Below are 21993 nucleotides of genomic sequence, written 5' to 3'. Positions count from 1 at the left end.
TTAAAAAACGTTTCTGGAATTTAGAAAACGAATCTTTGAAATGCATTCAGTTAGGGATGGCTTTAACAGTCTTTACAATGGAAACTACTCACTTCTCCCCCTCTCTTGATGGCCCTCTCCCTGGCATGTGGCCTCTGTCCTAGTCCCCTGGCTGCCATACACACACACACACACACACCCCTGGTTTGCTACCCCCTCAGCAGCCAGAGAGTAGGCGTGAGCACCTGAGTCAGGTCACACCTCTCCTCTGCTCAGAACCCTCCCTGGCTCCCTCCTCACTTGGGGTAAAAACTAAAGTCTTCTCCCAGCCCCCAAGGCCCTGCACAGTCTTCTCCCAACACCATCCCCTCCCTGCCCTCCTCTGCTCCCTCTCTCCCCCTCACTCACTCTGCTCCAGCCACACAGGCCTCCTTGCTGTTCCTCCAACACGCCAGGCTCAGTTCTGCCTACCCCAGGACCTTTGCACCTGCTGTTTCCTCTGCCTGGAACGTCCTTCCACTTCCTTCAAACCTTTATTTAAATGTCATTGACTCCAAGGCCTTTCCTGAACCCCTCTAACTAGAACTACAAGTGTCTCAGCACTGCTCCCCCCACCTTTACCAACTTCCAACATACTCCATCATTTATGCTTTAAGTATGGGTACTCTCATTCTTCCCCTCCAGAATGTTAGGCAGAAATCCACCTGGCTTTGTTCACTGCTGTGTCACCAGCATCTAGAATAGTACCTTGCACACAAGAGGCACTTGGTATCCATCTGTTATTTTTTAAAATCCACACACTCACACAGATGAGGAAACTGAGGCCCAGGGCGGGGGCGGGGAGTGATCCCATGAGGTGGGACCCCGGGCGCCTCTACAGTGTGCGCCATTGTGTGTTGCATCTGCCCATCTGAGCGGGAGGGGCTGCATCTGCCTGAACACGGATACGGGAGGCTGCCTGGACATATTCAAGCAGATTTTGCATGTCAGTGTCTTTTGCAGTGGGCTGGACCCCAGGCAGGTGCAAATACATGTCTGTGTGCTCAGTTGTGTGCGAGCACTTGCATGTGTGTGTATGTGCGTGTGTGTGGAGAGGTAGTTCTGGGAGGCTTGGATGGGGCTGGAGCTGAAGTTGAGGAATGTGGTAGATGAGGGAAGAACCCCATCAGCCACAGGCCTTGTTATTTATAGACGGATCCTGGTTCATAAATTCCAAATGTTTTTTTTTTTTTATCTCCCTCACTGCCAGGCCCCTATAAATATTCATGAGTTTCCTGCCTGGGAATATTTAAGTAGTCAGCGGGAGGGGTGGGTGGGCCGGGAGAGGGGAGGAAGAGGTGCTAGGAGGATGTGCAATTGGGGAGGATGGGGTCTCTGCATTTGCCATCTCCCCTCCAGGCTTCCCTTCCAAACCGCAGCTGGCAAGGTGTGGAAGGCTCTCAGCTGGCACAGAGATCTCCCCATGCCCGTCATTATTCTTCCCCAGCATCTGTGGAAAAACACCACCCACTCTGGGGGCAGAGAAGGTGTCTGTGCTGTTTTCTCAGCTCCGACTCTAGCTCTGGCTTGGAAACTCATTACCCTGAGACCCCCAGCTCAGGAGCGAGGGGAGGCCCCTCATATGTGCCACTAGGCAATGGAGCCCTGGAGGTAAATCACGAGGAAGGCCTGTAAGGCCTCCTGCCTGGTCCCACAGAGGGGAACAGATCATAAAGACTGGTCCATATGAGAGGAAATAAAGTGTGTATGTGAGGACCTGCATGTTATGAGTGTGTAATTCTCTAAATGTGGAAGAGACCATGGCAGTCAGCAGAACTGTTCATAAGTTTTCCAGTTCTTTCTTGGGTGCATGATCGGGCTGTATTTTCCCAGTATGACCCTACAACGTGCTTTAGCCAATGCCATGTGAGTGGAAGTGACCCGCAGGTGACAGCTTTGAAAGCCAGCACATGATTTGCCACATTCTTGTCTCAGCAATTGCAGAAGCGCGTGTTGATGAGACGCCTCTACTGGTCACTCCCTGGGTCATATGTGTCACATGAGCAGAGTTCACTTGGCCATACAAATCTGCTGGGGCTGCTTGTTACACAGCACAGACGAATGCCACGCTGATGAACACAGAGCTTGCAAGTGTGTGAGATAGATGCATAGCATGTCTGTGTCTGTGTGGCCAAGAACACACATGAATGTGTAACCACTGATAGATCTAAGTATGCGAACATCAGCAAGTGTATGAAACTACATATTTGAGTGTGTAAAACAGAGACCAAGTGGAAGTGTTCAGACTGTGTATGTGGGTAAGAAAATGTGAATGTGAAGGCTGGAAGTGCACTGCACAACTCCAGGGGGCACTCTTCTCAGAGAACACTGCATCCCCTAGACTCCTGCCACTGCCGGAAAAATGAAAGTGTCCATGTGAGGCTGGGTCTGAACGCACAGCCGTGGTTCACTGGCAGTGTCCGTGGGAGACCGTGATGTGACCTGTATCTGAATGCCCAAGGATCTGTGTGTAGCTGCAGAGTCAATGTACACTGCTGTGTGCTTGAGGCATATGGGTGGGTTCGGGTGCTGTGTGTGTGTGTCTGCTGCAGTGTGAGTGTGTGAGCCCCTGGGTGGGGCTGTGTGGGATGCAGGATCATCGTAGTCTGCATCAGAGTGGTCCCAGTCCACACAGAGGGGGGCACAGCCACCCTGGCATTCCCGAGTGGTTTCCAGGCTCATGGGCCTGAGCTGGCTTGTACTTGGGTCCCAGGATGGCCTAGCACTGGACAATAAAATTCACTTCTCTTCAGTAGTCCTGGGACATGTGTCGCCCTATGCAGTGGACATTAATCACAGAAGTACACAATAGTTTCAGCAAAGGGGTTCAACAAGTAGGGGGATCCCTTCAGGGCAAACCTGCTCCCTCACCTTCCCCAAGAGAAGCCTGTTTTCTGTTGCTCCCCTCCACAGCTCTGCTCTGGTCTATCTCAGGACGTGGGTTCAGCATTGGTCCGTCTCAAGACTCAGGTTCAACTTTGGTCTATCCCAGGACTGAGGTTTGGCCTTGTCTACCTCAAGATCATACTGTAGCCATGATTCATCCAGGACTTGAATCCTTCCTGATCTCCTCGGTCTCCAAAGCCCAGGTTTATCTTTTGGTCTATCCCTACACTGAGTTCAGGCTTTGTCTATCCATGTTCTGGGCTTGACCCTAGTCTGTCTCAGGGTCAACCATGGAGTCTGAGAAGACCTCAGGCGTGTATCCCTGTTCTGTCTCAGGACTTGAATTAATTCTCCGTCTTGGGTCCTGAGCTGAGACCAGCCTTGGGTCCTGGTCTGTCCCAGAACCCAGTTTTCCACAGGTCTAACTGAGTCCACCTTGCCCTAGCTCAGCTCTCACGGTTGGGTGAGAAATCCATCACTGAAGTTTCCTCTTCCCAAGCATGTCCTCACTGGTGGAGGACTTCCCTCCAAGTGTTCAGGCCTCTGGGATGACTGTCCACTACAAATGACAGGTGTGATCCAGGGTTGAAGAGGGTAGCAGGGGGTTATTTTTTTCAGTGCTATTATTTAAATTCATTCAAGTGAATTTTGCAGGTCTTTTTTGAGGATTATTACAAGGCTTTCTTGATGGGCTATTATAAATGGTATTAATCTTCAAGAGTTGGGGACTTTATGAGAACCTATCATGAGTTGCACCTCATAAATACTGGAGTTGGACACTCTCCCGTCCACCATTAGGCTCAGAGGCCAAACCTTAGGACAGGAATTCAGGATAGGGCTTTGAAGATGGCTTTCTTCAGGGGAGGCCAGCGCACCACTGCAGGGCAATTCGAGCTGGACAGGAATTTTCAAAATATTCTCAAGTCTCTTCCAACCTTCCCTACCCACCCAGAGAAAATCAGGGCCATGAAATGGAATCCCTCTTCTCCTCTCCCCGCCAGAATCCATGACCTTTGGCCCCAGCCTGGCCCCTCCCTTCGGTCATAATGGAGTGGCTCCCCTTCCTGCTAAGGTTCATGTGGCTCGTCTTGCTTTGCAATGTTCAACTCTTCTCTCTTAGGCAGAACTTTCTCATTGGTCTTTAAATAAACTCAAAAGTCTCCCGTATTAAAAAACAAAACACCTTCCTTGACTCCTCTTTCCATCTGTCTTCTACTTCTCTCCTCTTCGTGGCTGCCCACGCTGCCTCCATTCCCTCACTTTCCGAACTCACTCCTCCGCCACGCCTGCCTAGTTTCCGACCCCATCATACCATCCACACGGTTCTTGCAAAGTCCACCATTGGCATCCAAGTTTCCAAACCCAACGGCTGCTTTTCAGCCCACCACCTTTCTTGACCTCTCAGCGGACCTGACCCTGTGGACCGCTCTATTGTTCTTTATATAGGTTCTGCCCTTGGCCACCACGAGTCATGCTTGCTTGGTTCCTCCTACCTCAATGCATCTTCTTTTCAGACGCATCTTCCTCCACTTGGCCGCTAAATGTTACTCTAGACTAAGGATTCTCAGCCTCAGTACTATTGATATTTTGGCTGGATACCAATTCCGTGCATGCAGGATGTTCAGCAGCATTCCTAGCTTCGGACCACAACACGCCAGTAGTATACCCGCCCACCCTGCTGACCTATGCAACCTCATGCCCTCCTCCTCCCAAGCCACCCTGGCCCTCTCCAGAAGGCACCCAGCTGGTTCCCATGCCAGAGCACTTGCATATGCAGCTCCTTCTCCCAGAATGCTCTTCTCCCAGTTATTTTCCATGGCAACCCCTTCTCATCTGCAGGACTCTGCTCAGTGTCACCTCTCCCCAAACTTCCAGTTATAAGATAAATAAATTCTGAGGATCTAATGAACAGCATGGTGACTATAGTTAACAGTACTGTATTATACACTTGAAAACGGCTAGAAGAGTGAATCTGAAATGTTCTCACCACACAAGAACACACAAAAGTAGGCACTCAATCAGAGGGTGATCGGGGGTCGCAACATACCCAGAACCATGGGCAGGCTGGGGTGAGGGATGCACAGATGAAGACCCCCCAGAGCATGGGGGGAGACAGGGAAGTCGGGGTTTGCTCCTCGATCCCATATGGCCTCCACCACCTCCACCACCATCCCTCATCCTGGTTTAACTCTGAGCATGGTGCTCTTACTGGACCATATCCGATTTGCTTGTTTCTCCCTGGTCTCTTCCCACTAAAATGTCACTCCCGTGACAGTAAGCACCTTGTCTACATCGTTTACGTGGTGCATAGTAGGCGTGTAATAAACATTTGCTAACTGACTATTCCCCAGGGCCATTGGTGGGAGGCTTTCCATTCTAAACACACTCCGTGACACAGGCGGGAACTTGGATGCTGGAGGGTAAATAAGCATGAAGAGAGATGTCAGGGAGGAGCCCACCAGGGCGAGAGGAAACCAGGGCTTTCCAGGACTGACTCTCCCAGGCGAAAACAGGAGAGATGCGGGGGAAGCAGAAGGCTGGAGGGGCACCAGCATGGATGCCAGACAGGCAGGTGGGGGTGGAGAAAAGGCTGGAAAATTGGACCCAAAGGACCGGGATCTCTCTGCATTTCAAGGAAACTATTCACAAGGGTAGTAACAACTCAACTCAACAATAATGATGGTCCCTAACATGCACTGTGCTCCTCCTTGTACAGGGCACCGCTCAAAGCCGTTTCCAAGCATCGGGCACCATGATTAGCTTTGATGAGAGGGGCGTGTCTACGGGAGAGGATCTCAGCTAAGACAGTCTGGGTGGTGAGCAAGGCTGGGCTCAGGACTCTGTATTCCTGGATGGCATTGCTGAATCACTTGGGCACCCTGTGACTCTGGACTTCCCCTCCGTGGTCCTCCAAAAAAGGCTTGGGGGCAGTTCTGGGGCCACTCTTATTGGCTTTGAGATCTTACTTTGCCAGGAGTCAGAGAATGTGCGGATATTCGGTCACTCATGTCCCCAGATAGTGGCATGTGGGTATTGGGTAACAGGGCTTCCGTGACTGAGGATATCCGTGTTTATCCACAGGCTCCTGAGCACTCCAGACACAAGTGCAACATCTGAGTCCATCTGTGACTAGTCACGTACATAGGTGCACATTTGTGTAAACTCAGGTAAATACCAGTGTCATCGGCAGATGAGTGAATACATGTGCACCTTGCCCTGTCGCACATGGCCATGAACATTCCCTCCATTCATTTACACATTCACTCTATTCCCATACACCCTGTGTGCATTTCGTGAGCCCACAAGTTAATCTGTCTAACAATTCTTTATATGGGGACACTGGAAATATTCATGTCTATTTGCCTTTCTCCTTGAGAATTCGTTCCCATGGGTCACTCTCCAGGCATGCATGTGAATGCACACTGCCTATACCCACAGGTACCTCTGCCACAGGGAGCCCATACACAGGTGGGTGCCTCCCTGTCAATACCCACAGCCCACTGTGTGCTCTTCTGGACAGCCAGTTAAACATATGTGTCTACCCAGAAGCCACAAACACATTGCACACATGTGCATTTAAGAACGTCCATGTCTTTACATGTATAATTCTCTACGTCCATTTGTGACCACCCGCCTGTATCCGTGACATTCCTGCACTCCTCTCGGTAGGAATTGACATTTGTGTAAAATCTGTCACCTGTACTCTTAGGAGTCCCTGACTAACTCATTAGCATTGCAGTGTCCTGAGATAGTCCTGCAGAATTTTTGCCTTCCTAATAAGCCTTGTGTCCTGCTGAGGTCACATGGCACTTAAGAGGGCTAATGGAACCAGCCTCAGCCAGCAGGGTCAAGGAATCCTGGCCTCCTGGAAGAGCCAAAGAATGCACTCACTGGAATGAGCAAATTCCTCTGCCTTCTTACTGCGCTAAATATCCCAGCCGGTGCCTGCCTCCAGAATCAGACACATTTCCAGGTATGTTTATAGCCCCAACACTACCGTGGCATCACACAAAGGGCTGCGTCACCAGATTTGTCCTTATGCTGAAGGCTGCATTACCTTGTGGGCATTACACTAAAGGCTGCAACATCAAACCTGCTTTCCTGTGAAGACAATCCCCCTTTTGGTCATGGCCCCTGAGGGTCCCAATCCCAGGCTGAGCATTAATTACACTGAGGGCTGCATAACTAGAAAGCAAAATTTGAGAAGCAACATTTTCTCTCTGCACTGGTAAACTCTGTGTAGGGTGGGAAGGGGCAGGCAAAGGTGAGATTGAGAAGTAGTCCCAGAGGACCTGGTAGGACTGTAGCAATGGGAAAGTGGGTCCTTGAAGCTATGCATGGGGGCGGGAAGCTACAGAGGACAGAGGAGCAAAGAGCACATCAGGAGTTGGAACTCAACCCTCCTCAACACACAGATCACATTGAGACCCCTCAGTGTTGAAGGGGCTAGGGAAATTCAGAGAGTATCACCACAGGGGACCTGAGCAGCTTCTCCTGGAAGCTATACACACTGCTGTGCTCCCACCATCCCTGCCGGGGGGCCTGCAAGATACACCTTTCCATGCCCTTGAGAAAAGATACTTCATTTCCACGTGCAGACCTTCACAGTATGGCATAGGAGTCTTACCATGGCAGGCTCTGCCATGTGCCACACAACCGTTGCACCCCAACATGCTCAGGTGGGCCATGCTCAGACATTCCCCATAGGAGGGACACACTCTGACCTGCTCCAACCTGTCCCAAGGGCTCAGACATGCCCAGTGGCCATGGGACTGTCCTTACACGCAGGAGAGGGCCTGCCACGAAGACACACCCTGACACAAGGGGCAGGCTCAACACACAGGCACATGCCCCCGCCTGCTCTGGGGGGCTGGCACATCTCCAGCCTCTGCCCCTGAGTCTACACGTGTGTGGCTACCTGGCCCTTCCAGACGGACTGATGGGACGGCAGGGAGTAGGCAGTTATAAATTAAACATTGAGACCCCATCTGAGCACTAGACTCTGCCATCCTGTCATTGGCTCATTCTCTCCCAGGAGGCTGTGGGACTGCAGGGTTGGAGAGAGGGCAGGAGAAGTGGCTCACTTAATTAATTAGTCCTAATTGAGATATCTTTGTAAATATTCCTTTATTGAAGGACACGATCCCATCATTTCTTGGGGATTTGCCGTCTCTCTGTTTCCTGCCGCTGAGTATTGCAGAAGTGGCAAGAAAGGAAGAGCAATCCAAAGGGCTGCTTGGACCTCAGCGGTGCTTCAGATAATGATGGCAGCACCACGGGATGGGCGGGGAGGCTCAGAGATACACAGAGATCGGGCAGAGAGCAGAGAGAGATACAGGGCAGGGAGCTGAGCAATGGGCACCAGGGAGATGGAGCAACCTGGCTGAGAGTCAGAAACAAAGGTGGAGAAATACAGGCAGAGAAACTTCACGACAGGGAGGGCTAGAAATGGGGGCAGATGGACCCACGGCTGGGCAGACAGACCTCCCTCTGCCTCTGCCCGCCTCACGTGGCCTCCCCATCTCCTGGGCAAGCCACCCACTGCGGCAGCAGCAACAATCAAGCCTGATTCCTCTGGCCCTTGCTCCCCTCTCTTCTCCCTCCCTCCCCCAGTCACTCCTGCAATCATCTCCCTTGTTCAAAATGAGCTTCTGCAGCTGCAGCCCAGACAGCTGTGCCATCTTGGAGCCAGTGCTGGGACCTGGTGGCTGGGTCCTAGAGGGATGCCCTTGTGGGCAATTGTGGGGAGGAGGAACAGGGGGTGAAGAGCAGGGGTCACCAGGAGCTCAGACACACACACACACCCCTCACCCTGGGCTCCCACCAAAGCTCGGCCCCCATACCCAGCATCCCCAGGAGGCCAGACACTGAGGGCCTTCTTCTAGGGCCTTCCACGCTTCGGGAAAAACACACCTGTTTTTAAACTCGGTTGGGTGGGTCTGGCCCCACCCAACACCCAGCACAGGTTCTGGTTCTATGTCAGGAGTCCTCTCAGGTCCGAGAATTCTGGGCTGTTCCCAACCCCCTGTCAGCGTCCTGGACTGTGAGATACAGTAACTACAGCACTATGGAAACAGGATCCCTCAGACAAACAGGCATAAACCTAGACACCCAGACAGAAGAGGTCTAGAGGCAGAAACAGAGGCAGACATCGAGACACAGGCAGACAAGAGATCACCATCAATACTCACTCAACAAACATTTATTGACTACCACGTATTGTAGATCCACAGTTAAAATGGACAGAGGGGAACCAAAGGCAGTTAATGAGACAGAGACAGAGAGGGAGACTCAAAAGGCCAAGTTTAAAAACAGACAAGCATCAAGGCTGAGACACAGAGAGACATGACTGTGAGCCAGCCCGGCCCTCTCGGTCTCCCTGTGGCAGCCTCTTCATTCCCACACGGAAACAGACCTGAATCCCCGTCAAACTCACTCAAAGTGCCTGGGCCTTCCCCAGACGGCGGCTTTTTCTTCCTTGCTCAGCTCCGTGCCTGCTCCCTGCTGGAGCTCCACAAAGAGGCATCAGCCACCCAGGGCCGGAAGCGAGGGGGTATGAAAGGCACCAAGAGGCAGAAACCAGAGCTTCCCTCCAGGAGACGGGGACACCAGTTTTAGCCACATTCCCACGGTCCCAAAGCCCAGACCATCATCTCTTGACTGCTGTCCAGCGTGCTGACCATATGAGAAAGGGGAATCTCAAGCTGCTCCTGCACATTGGCATCAAACTTGGGGAGGACTGGGTCCAGGACAATGGTCAACAACACCTGACAAGGCTAAGGCTCCTGCCCATCTTACCAAATCCTGAAACACACCACCTGCCGTCCCATCCTGATGCCTTCCCACCACACCCTGTTCTCTTGGTCTCTCTCCCTCCATCTCCCCAGCTTGTCTTTGTCCAACTCTTATTCATCCTTCATATCTCAGGGCAAATGTCACCTCCTCAGGGAAGCCCTCCAGGATCACCTTCTCCCAAATGCATGCTCATGGCTCCACATATTTATGACCCATACGAAACTATAATTACATAGCCATTTGCAGAATTCCACGGTCACTACATCTCTTTTGGAGGGGAGACATCAAGTCTCCCTTGCCCACTACTGCATCCCCAGCCCCCAGCCCCCAGCCCCCAGCACAGGACTTTGCACATAGAGGGGCTCAAAGATTGCTGTTGGAGGTGACTCCGCTCTCTGGTGGCAAGACCATTCCTTTACTTGGGATGTTGACAATGTGCACATTCGTTGGACATCCATTCAAAAAGAGAAGGGTTGAGAAACAAGGACATGAAAAAGGCTTTAATAAACATGCTTCTGAGCTATGGGAGAAGACTTGTGAGGGTCACAGAAATACTCCTCAAGGCTCAGAGGGGTCACTGGGAGGAGAAAGGAGCAGTGGTCTCCAGGGGCAAGAACTGATACCATTTAGGAAATACCTACTGCCTGAAATGAGAAATCCACTGAAATAGACAAGAGGGGCAACGTTTTTGCTGTCAGGGCACCTCCATTGTGTCAGCAGTAAACAAACAATTACTGGGATGATTGCAGACGATTAGGAGGACTGGGCAGAAAATAGAACAGGTTCAAATAACAGCGGGGACATTTGGGCCGGGACCTGAGTGTGTGGTGAGAAGGAGTTGGCTTGGGGGCAGGGTGTTTCCCAGATGGTACAGCACATGCGCAGCTGTTCCAGAGGCAGGATCACAAAGAGTATTGAGAAATGGAACAGTGGTCCAAGATCCAAGACCCAGGCAGACAATGTATAACTAATATACAGTTAATGTAGTGATATTAACTGTAATAGCTCAAACCTTTACAGGCACCTTCCACGTGGCAGGCCCACTGCTCAGTGCAACGCTCTAAGGAACATTCTACTATCATCCCCATTTTATGCGTGAAGAAACAGAGGCTTAATGAGTTAGGCCAGGGTAAGGAGTTTCAATTTGACCCAAGCGAGGTGGGCAGAAGTTGCAAGGAGGCAATTTGCACACTCACAATCTGGAAGGATTTCTAATAAGTAGGTCTCTTGAAAAATGCAACAGGCAGCCTCATATGCCTCTCCTGCTCCAAACCCCTCCAAGTCTCCTGTCCGCTGACACTCAGAATGAAGTACTGTCATGTCAGACCAAATCTCTTGTGACATGGAATCTTCTGGCCACTTGCACACTCCTCCCAGCCTGGCAGGTAAGTCCCCAGCAATTCTGAACTGCCTGCTACTTCTCTGTGCACACCAGGATGCTCCCCTTATCTCAGCATTTGTCCATGGTGTTCTTTCTCACTCACTCCATCTTCCCCAGTCAATTCCTTCGACTGTAAGCCTCAGTGTGGACATCAAAACCTCCAAGAAGCCTTCATTGAACCCCAGATGGTCTCAGTGCCCCTCCTCTTTGCCCCCAATATTCTAGAAATATCCCTATGACCACACTCACCATGTTGCGCCACAAGTACATTTCAGGCATATTCCCACCACAGGGCCTTTGCACCTGCTATTCCCTCTGCCGGCAACTATCTTCCTCTAGATACAAGCCCTCTCTTACTTCCTTCAGATCTCTGCTCAAATGTCACCTCCTCAGAGGAGCCACTCAAGCTCAAACAGTCCCACCATCACTCTCCACTCCCTTTATTCTGCTCTGTGCTTCTTTATAGCACATGTATTACCACCTGGAAGGTCATAGCTTTATCTGTTACTTACTTATTTCTCCCCATCCCTGTCCTAGACTATCAGTTCCATGAGGACATGGATATGTGTCTTTTGTTCATTGTTATATCCCTGGCACCTAGTACAGTGCATGGAACATAGTAGGTGTTCAATAAATATGTGTTGGCTGAATGAAAGAATGAAGACACCCTCTAGGAGAATTCTTGTATCTTAGGATAAGAAAAGGAGGGATCAACCAAGTGGGGCAGTATTTAATTTAGATACTTGACAAATATTTATTCCATGCCTACTGTGTGCTTGGCTATAGTGGTGAGTTTGACTACAAATATTTGGCCATTCCTCTGTCCAGCTCGTGGCAGGGCCACACCCTCACCCTCTTTGAGGCTAGACATGCCACGTGACTTGCGTTGACCAACACAAGGCAGGCAAAGTAATCTGGGTCCCTTCTAGGGCAGAGCTTTAGGAGCCTGGAGGGGATGTGCTGTGCCTTCCTTTTCCTGCTTCAAGGGTCCTCCCCAAACAGAATATCCCTTCACCATCTCCCCTTCCTTGCCGCTAGCCCTTAAAGGGGTGGGGGGCAGGGCAAGAGCACAAGGTAAGAGGCAGGTAACTCATGGTATGCTCCACAATGACGGCAGCACTGGCAATGGGGCTGACAGCTCGTAGTCTGGTTTTGGATTTATGGCCCCCAGGGGGGAAGCCAGTCCACCGAAGGCTCCCACCCCACAGAGATGGTTTATGGCTGAGAGTCGGCCAAAGATCGTAACGGTGGCAGCTTCCACCCCCCTCCTTTCCAGAGATGGTCTGTAACCCCATCTCTTAGAATCTCTTAGCATGCTAAGCAGCTTATCTGGACCCGATCAGGGAGGGGAAGCCAGAGAGAGGAATGGCCAGAGGTTCTGGGCTCACCCCCATTGTACTGCTGAGTCCTTATTAAGTCAAATGCCTGTGTCCAGTCTTCTGCCTTGTGACTGGAAATTCTATCTGGGTTTTTGAATACCCATGTCGGTGCTCTACACCTTCTTACAACTCCTTAATGAGCACCTACTATGTGTCTTCTCGTCCATGTGTCCTCCCCAATCCTTAGGAAGGTGGATTATTGATTTAAAAACTTGACAAATATTTATTCCATGCCTACTATGTGCTTGGCTATGATGGTAAACAAAGCAACTCCTCTACATACATACCCAGCAACCCCTCTACACCATACCCAGGCTATGATGGTGAACAGAGCAACTCCTCTACGTACATACCCAGCCTACTACATAGCCAGCCATTTGTTTCCATTTGAAAGTAGAATCCATGAATCCTTATGAAGATGTGATTGCTGGTTCAGCCACTTGATAAGTGTTTAGTGTTTGTAGACCTACTATGTACCAGGCCTTAGATTTCAGTAGTGAGCCAGACGCAGACATCCTCAGGGATCTTACGGTCTATTGGGGACTCTGAATTCTCCTTAGCTAATGAGGATTTCAGAACAGAGATTCAATAATTTCCCTAAGGTCATAGTGCTAGTAAAGTGCAGGGCCAGAATTCAAACCCAGCTATGTTTGACTCTGAGGGCTATTGCTAACTCAGCATCTACTAAGTCAGGCACTGAGCTGGGACTTCCAAGCATATTCATGCTTGCCACAGAGGAGGTGCTCAAAGCTGTGTTGAAATAACAAAAGTTATGGAATTGTGGGTGGGTAGAGAGATGGATGGGTGGAATGATGGGTGCATGGAAGGATAAAGGGAGGGACAGATGATGGATAATGGATGGCTGGAAAAATATGGATGGATGGGTGGGTGAACAGACGGATGGATGGATGGATGGAAGGATGGATATACAGAGGACAGATGAAGAGATGGTTGGATGATGGCTAACGGATGGATGGAGGGATGGGTGCCTGTGTGGATAAAGAGATGGGTGGATGGAAACATGGATGGAGAGACAGATGATGGACAATGAGTAGGGAGGGAGAGACAGGTGGAGAAGGAGAGTGATGGATGGAAGGATAAAGAGATGAATGGATGGGTGTACAGACAGATGGATAGGGAGATAGGTAGACAGATGGACGGGAAGCCAGATGGTAGATCTGTTACCCACGACATTCTGTGAGGCAGGAATTATCATTCCCATTTTATATATGAGGAAACTGCAGCTCAAAGTGCTGAAGTCATTAGTCTATTGTAAAGAACAAGTCATAGACCCGGTTAGAAAGTCATAGAGCAGGGTGAGTCTCGACCCCAACCTAGGTCTATCAGATTGCCAAGATGCTTTCTAGAGCACCCTCATGTTACAGTCCCCTCCCAGGTCCTACCCCGAGTCCCTTGACATCTCACTCCACATAGCCCTTCTGGCAAGTTTAGTGACAGATGGGTGGGCATTGGGAATGGGAGAACTATTAGCTTTCAGCAGCTGATTTCATGGAAGCATTGGGTCAAGGTCCTATTAGTTACAAATAGGCCAGAGTGGAGACCATGTCTACTTGGGTACACACACACACACACACACACACACACACACACACACACAAACTTACAGAAAACACATGGTACACACAGGAATCCACCACATGCATACAAGTAGGCACACACACCATCCAAGGATACACATTTGCACATATATGCACACACTTCTACATGCCTATAAGTATATGTACATAAAACACACACACATGTACATATCTGTGCAGACACACAAAATCACAACTCTGAGACATGCTCTTATATACTTACATACACATTCCCCAGACATACTATATGCTGTCTGTACACCATATGCTCCACGTAATACATGCACACATTTGCACAGACTTTATACTCCTTAGATGGTGAGGAGGGGAATCTGGTATCTGATTTCAATGAGACAGCATCTCTCTCCCCCCTCAGAAGGCAATAGCAGGAAGACTGTCTCAGCATCATGTATACAAACTCATATGTGCACATGCAATTATGTAACACACACAAACCCATAGTCAGGGGTGTATGACTGCAGATGCACACTTAGAACATCCACACCCAGACACACTCAGGGACACAACCCACATTCTGGGACCCACCCTCACACACAGGAAGACACACTCAGACCCTCATGCAGGCAAAGCACATGAACTTTCTCATGCCCCCAACTCACGCACACCCTCCCCGATACACACACTGAAACTCATGCGTAACCAAACACACCAGGACATACTCAAATACTATCACTCCATGTGCAGACACATGGAAAGACACTGTTTCACACACTGGCTTCCACTCTGAGAATTTGGACTGTGCCAAGCCCAATGCCATTTCCCCCACAGGCTGGACAGCGCCTGGGTACAGTGCGTGGCAACCCCCCCCCACTTGCCTGCAACCCTTGGCAGCAAAGCCCTTTCCTTTCAGTGAGAGGAGAGAAAGAGGTGGTGTGGAGGCCCCAGGGGGCTAAGCGGTGAGCTGGGGAAGTTGGGGACACATGAGCAGGAAGGGAGCCCCAGGCATCCCAATTCCACTTATTGGGATGAGTCCCGCAAAACAGATTAAAGAGGGGAAGGTGAGGGAGGGGAGGGGTACATCTGGAGGAGGCCGAGGGAAGTTTGCAGCGGGGGATGCCTTTTCTCCTCTCCCAGGACACCAAGACCACCATTACTGACCCCACAGACTCCCCCTGCCCGCCCTCGCCCCAAGCTCCCGTGGCCGGGAAGCCGGAGGATGAAGGTGGTAGCGGAGGAGAGGATGGGACGGGGGAGGGGGCAAGCCTGGAGCTTCTGAGGGCGGCCCCTGCCCTGGTCTGGGACCCATCCGCCTCCAGGGAGGCTGAGTTCTGGGGATAAATATTCCCAGGTAGGTAATAAGAAGGGAGACGCTGGGGGTCGCGGGGCAGTGTGCAGGGGAGAGAAAGAGAAACAAAGTCAGAGACAGTGCAACAGAGATAGAGACAGGGAGAGACAAATAGAGAAGCAAACCAGACAAAGCAAACAGAGACTCAGACAGACAGGGGACCACTCAGAGACACCGAGACACAACCAGACAGAGATCCTGAGGGTGGAGACCCTCCGGGTCCCGGGGCTCCCCATTCGGAGGCGGGGTGTTTCCGAGTCACGGAGCCTACCCTCCTGCTCCGCCCCACTCAGCCGGGACCCGGTTCAATTCCGCAGCCCTCGCCGCCTCCGACCGGGGCTGGGGCGAGCCGAGTACGTGGTGGCCGCTCAGACACCCTCACTGACACCGAGAACCAATAATAATACAGGCAACAGCCACAGCGCACGGCGCCCAGGGGACCGGGGTCCCGGGCTTCCTGCGTCCGCGCCGCCCCAGCCCCGGGCGGGCGCCCCACGCCGGGCGCGCGGGGAGCCGGGGGCCCCCCGGGGGCTGCGGCGGCGCGGGCACCACGCCCCCCGGGAGCGCCCCCCGCGCGGCGGCCACTCACGATTTTCTCGGAGGCGCCCGCGCGGGACACGGTGCCGTTGAGCCCCACGAGCGAGGGCAGCGTCTGCGACATCCAGTTGGTGACCATGGCCACGGTGCTCAGCACGGCCCCGATCTTGAGCAGCGGCACCGACATCGCGTCCCCGCCTCATGCCCCGCGGCCGCCCGCCGCGCGTCCCTCGTCCCGTCAGACGCCTGGTGCTCCGTCCCTCGCCACCCAGCCGCCCCGGGGGCGCGAGCGCGAGCGGGGGACCGGGCCGGGGCCGGCCGGGGGCGCGGGGACGCGGGCTGCGGCTCGGCGCGCCCGGCGGGCTCCGCTTATAAAGCGCCGGCTCGGCCCCCGCCCCCTCCCGCGCCTCCGCGCCGGGCACTGCCAGCCGCGTGACGTCACGGCTCCGGCCCGGAGCCCGGCGGGGGGCGGGGGGCGCCCGGGCTGCCTGCCCGGGCCCCGGGCCCCGCCCCCGCCGGTGGCCCCGCCGCCGCCCCCCAGGCATTCCCGGACACCCGCGGCGCGCCGCCCCACGCCCCCACCCCGGACACCCGGACCTGGCAGGGGGCCGGGGCCTCCGGGGCCCGCACACCCGGGGTCAGGACACCGAGCCTGGCTCTCCAAACCCCGCGAGGGCAGGCCAGGGGGGGCGTGGGGGGCGAACCCCGGGCGCGCTCGCGTCAGTGGGGCGGCCAGGGTCTCCTTTTCGGTGGGGAAGGGGCTTCCCCGGTTCCACTCTGGGGACCCCTCGGTCGTTTCGGGGCGAGGGAAGCCCAGAGTGGCGGGCCGGGCGCCAGAGGTGCGAAGGCCTGGACGCAGGTGCGGTGATGGGGCCACCTAGGCTGCGGGCGGCTGTCGCCTTACACCGGGGGCGGCGCGACAACCCGGGACGGCGGAGACAGCCTGTGGCCAGCAAATCCGAGGCGGGTGCCCGCTCACAACTTGAACTTGGGCGGAGGCGGGGAACCGACTCTGGGGGCCGTCCTGCAGGCCCCGGGCTACGGGGCGCCCCCCTTCGAGGTAGGGGGCGGCGCAGCGTCCCCCACTGCCCCCCACGCACCAGCCGGCTGCAGGGGCGGCCACGCGGCCGGTAGGCTCGCCCGGCGGGTTTTAATTTCTTCTGTTTTCCCTGCACTCACGCCCCCTCCTGGCGTCCCCGCATCACCTCGCGCGGCCGCCGCCGCCGTCGCCCTGAGCCCGCGGCCGCCGCCGTCTGGAGGCGGCGATGACTCAGGCCTTTCCCGGCCGTGGCCGCCGCCGCTCACCGGGGGGCTCGCCTCGGGAGAAGCGCTGAACTTGGGGGCGCCTGTCTTCAAATGTCCTTTTTTCGGTGCTTAACAACCCCGAGAGGCAGGTTGCGGCCTTGCATGACCTCCAACAATGACTACTTTCTGCTTCAGTTTCCTCATCTGCAAAGTGGGTGGTTTGAGGGTCCATGTACCTAATATATATACGTAAAGACCCAGATGCCCTGAAAATCCAGCGAAAGATTTAATGAGCATCTGCTAGGTCCCAGGCACTGTGAACAGACAAAAAAGCCCGCCTTTGTGGAGTAAAATGTTTTAGGGGGAGAAAGACAAGAAACAAGGGGAAAAAAGTAAAACACATGGGATATGGGGAGAAAGGGGCATACAGACTAAGTAGGGGAGTAACTTTAATCATGGTGGTTGGGGAAAGTGACATTTGCACAGAGACCTGAAGAAGGTAGGGAAGGGAGCCACTCCCTTCAGACAGGTGAGGGAAGAGCTCCAGGCAAGGAGAATGGAACAAGAAATGCAAAGGTCCTGGGGCAGAAGCATGTGTTCAAGAACAGCCAGTGTGCTTGGAACAGAGTGAACTGGGTGAGCGTAGGGGGTAATGTGCTTGTAAAGTACTTTGCAGGGTGTCTGAGACATGGGAAGTGTTTCATAAATAGTAGCTGCCATTGTTATTTGCAACTGATGAACTTCCAAAAATGCTATGTGTCCTCGCGCTTGTATTCCACTTGGTCTTGTAACTGCTGAACATTTTGTAAAAACACTGGCTGCACACAAACTCCCATGAGAAGTACAGTGACTTCCCTATTTAGAAGTGAAGAAATGGCTCAGAAGATAGGCTCAGAGAACCAGCTCAAGGCAATCCAGCAGGCAAATGGGGGCCTAGAATTTCCAGGTCTGCCTGATTTCAGACTCTAAAACCGCTGGACTGCAAGACCTCCCAGCTCAGAGAATCTGGAACCCAATGACTCTTACTCTGTCACTATTGGTGCTATAGGAAACTGCCCTAGCTCTTTACAATCCAGCTTCTCCAAGGAGTGGTCTACACAGACATCTGCACTTCCTCACCTCCCACCCCCTGCATGCTTCCAAACTCTTCTCACCCAAGGCACCAGGAAGCTTCCAATTTGCTAGTGCTCACCTGAGTCCTCATGCAGTTACTGTCACAGGTAAGTCTTCATGGATCATTGCCCTCTTTTCTTGAAAGTCATTTCTCCTTTCCTAGTTCTTCCTCTACCTCTTTTGCTGACCAGTTATGTCTCCTGCCTTCTCCCTAAATGTCTACATCTCCCAGAGCCTGGTCCCAGGTCCCCAGCCCGACCCATTCTGTATAGGGTGCCTGGACACACACCCACTCCCAGGATTCTGGTTCCATCCGGAACACTCCTACCTCAGGACTTTTGCACTTGCTGTCAGCTCTATCCAGAACACTGTTACCACAGATCTACACATGGTGCATGCCTTTACTTCATTTATATCTCTGCTCTATCATTGTGTGGGTCAGAGCCATGCCCTGCCCTTCTCCAGAAAATTACATTTCCTAGGTTCCTTTGCACCCTGGCTTCCCCTTGGGCTCATCCAATGGGAGGCACTAGAGGAAGACTGGAAGAAGGGTGAAGCCAGAGTTTTTCTCCTCTCTCTGCTTGCTGAAGGACATTCAATTGTATGGATGTACCACAGTTTATCCAAAGTTTGTTATCCACTTGGGGTGGAAGGTGTGCTGTGTTCTGACAATGGCACACAGATACTAAGAAACTTTCCTAAAGGCCCCTGGATTTCTATCCCAAACAGTCGGCTCCAGAGTCTCCATGGTGCTGGGTCAGCTGGGCCTATTCATAGGGAAAAAATGAATGTGATCCCTACTTCACATCATATATAATAATCAATTCCAGATGGGTCGTACCTCTAAATGTGAAAGGTAAACAATACATCTAGGAGAAAGTTCAGAAGAATATCTTCGTTACTCTGGGATAGGCAAAGATTTCTAAAACAGGACGCTAACAAACACTAACCTTGAAAGAAAAAAATTATTTAAACTACATTAAAATTTAAAAACTCTATTGATCAAAGACACCATTAAGAGAATGAAATGACAAGCCACAGAGTAGGAGAAGCTATTTAAAATCCTTATGTCCAAAAAAGAACCATATCCTAATTTTAATTTATATAATATATGGATAGATAGATATAAAATCTGGATACACACCATACACACACACACACACTCCTACAAATCAATCAGAAAAAGGCAGAGACCCTAACAGAAAAATAGGCAAAAGACTTGAATAGGCATTTCACAAAGGGAATACATAAGGGGTTAATAGACATGTGAAAAGGTATTTAATATTATTGGTCATCAGCAACTGTCAATTAAATCCAAAATGTGCTACCACTCCACACCCATCAAAAGATCTAAAGTGAAAAAGAAAGACAACACCAAGTGTTGGCAATGATGTGAAGCAACTGGAATGTTCCGAGTAGTGGAAGAATAAATTGGTTAAAATCTTTGAAGAATGAAGAATCTTTGGAACCTGAAAGACTGTTCAGTAATTATCTCCTAAAACTCAATACATTTCTCTCCTACAACTCAGCAATTCTACTCCTAGGTGTAGATAGTTGAGTCTCATTGTTTGTGGACTCCATATTGTCAAACTTACTGACTCACTATAATTCATCTGTGACCCCAAAATCAACACTCACGGGGCTTTTGTGGCCATTCATGGATATATGCAGAGTGGCAAAAAAATTGAGTGACCAATACACAGGTTTCCAACTTAGGTCTGACACGGCCACATTCTGCCTTGTTTCAGCTCTTGTAACTGTAAATGAGTGTCTTTTCCATAGCCTATTTAATGCCAAAATCTTCCCGTTCATGTGCTTCATTAGCGATTTCACTCTTTTCAGTGGCCCCCACACCTAGTGCTAAATGCTGCCTCGTGTTTCTAAACACAAGCAGGCATCCAGAAAAAATACGTCTCCTCGATAAGCTTCCTCCAGGCATGAGTTGTGGGGCTTTTGACCAGGAGTTTGGTGCTAATGAATCAACAATACCTATTAAGTAAACTGTTTTTAACAGAAGTACACATAAAATGAGGTTGCATGTTGTTCCATGAACAAAACTGTGACCACAGGCCAGCAGGAATCTAACCCTGCGATGATTCAGTGCAATGACTCATACTCACCAATTCAGCATTCCCAGGGCATTTAGGGAACATGGTATCGCGAATAAAGTGAATCTACTGTACGTATAAAACTGACAGAAATGCAAACACACATTTGCAAAAGACGGTCTGAGAATTTATATCAGCACTTTGTGTCAGCCACAAATTTCAACCCGAGTGCCCACCCAGAATCAGAAAGAGAATGGATATTATGGTACATTCGCACCATGGAACACCATACAGCAATGAAAGCCACACAGTAACATGGGGGAATCTTAAAAACATAATATTCCACAAAGGACGCTGTCACCAAAAGCTACATACTTAATGACTTCATTCAGTTCAAAGGCAGGCCAAACCAGTGTGTGCTGACAGAAGCCTAGCGGTCACTCTCAGCGGGCAATGGCAACTAGACAGACCCATGAGGGGGCTTCACTGCTGGCAACACTGTACCACGTCACAACAATGAATCAAGCTGCACCTCTGTGATCTGCACACTTCACTACAGATCTGTTTCACATCAAAAAGAAGGTTTACTCAAACATGCAAAATAAAGTATTGAGCATAAAATATAAGTTCCACCTCTGATGTGCAACAGGTAAAAACGATGGAATTTCCAGTGGAAAAGCTAGAAAGCACAAGCCAAGCAAAACTTAGTCTGCTTTGCAATAAGCCAAGTGGCCTCTGTCAACTGGGCCATCTCGGCCCTGTGGTATTTCATTCACACCTAAGAAAAGCATGAATCCATGTCTGTACATGCACAGCTTTGCATCTCTCACAACACAAATGGCGTTCATTCCAGCCTGTGCCTGCTATTTGTTCTTCTCGTGGTTTCCACAAGCGTTTGGAAAGGGTGCAGAAACACGTCTCCCTCCCATGTCCCTGGAAGTCTCTCAGCCCCATCTTTCCTCCTGTCATCTGTTTTCTTGCCTCAAAATTCCAGGAGGAGGTCAAGAAGACAACAGGCTCCGTGAAGGGCCTCAGACACCAGACAAGGAGGCATCCCCTCCCTCTACCCCCAAATGTTGATCCCACTGTGCTTCTGGCTGCTACCAATTTGCCTCAGACCTTGTCAGCCCCTGAGATAATTCTGTCTTCATGCCTCGACTCCACTCAGCCTTCCTGGGGATTGCCAGAGGATCTGCCCGTCACACAGATCCAACCCTGTCTCATTCCCGGCTTTAAAATCACCTATTTCAACAACAGAAAAAACAAACAACCCAGTTTTAAAAACAGACAAAAGACTTCTCTAGATGTTTCTCCAAAGAAGTTAGACAATGATCAGTAAACACATGAAAGGTTCAACATCACCAGCTCTTTGCACATCTGTGGGTAAAACTGTAATATTTCCAGACTATCTCACTGGGCTTTAGTGCACCTACATATCAACAGGCATTCTTAGGGGTGGAGAGTAATAGTCCATCTCCATATCAATGGGCAACCGAGGGCTTATCTGAACCTGAGAGGTTATTGGGGAGGTCGTGCTTGCTTCTGCCAGAGCGGGAGAGAGAAACAGCCAAGACCGCAGTTTGTAAGCAATAAATGGGTTTTAAACTTTATTTCTCCCTTTGACTGATTTCGGTTTTAGAGGTATTTTGCCCCGGGATTTCCTTTCCCTGAAGTTACAACATCAAAA

General features: G+C 51.2%; 1 protein-coding gene across 2 annotated transcripts in view; it reads right to left on the bottom strand.

The window, feature by feature from the left end:
* Positions 1 to 21993, bottom strand: part of OLFM2 (olfactomedin 2) — a 44847-nt gene that overhangs the window by 18082 nt on the left and 4772 nt on the right. The window contains exon 1 of one of the 2 annotated variants that reach the window (XM_036903640.2): positions 15953 to 16253. The exons of the other annotated variant lie outside the window; for it this stretch is intronic. Within the exon in view, the coding sequence (XP_036759535.2) occupies positions 15953 to 16087 (135 nt within the window). The 5' untranslated portion in view covers positions 16088 to 16253. Of the gene's footprint in view, positions 1 to 15952; positions 16254 to 21993 lie in introns of those variants that run through there. 2 annotated transcript variants of the gene reach the window in all.

The sequence above is a fragment of the Manis pentadactyla genome, chromosome 12 (genome assembly GCF_030020395.1).
Source record: "Manis pentadactyla isolate mManPen7 chromosome 12, mManPen7.hap1, whole genome shotgun sequence".
NCBI classification, from domain to species: domain Eukaryota; kingdom Metazoa; phylum Chordata; class Mammalia; order Pholidota; family Manidae; genus Manis; species Manis pentadactyla.
The sequence above is the reverse complement of the archived record's forward strand: the minus strand, read 5'-3'. Positions and strand labels throughout refer to the sequence as shown.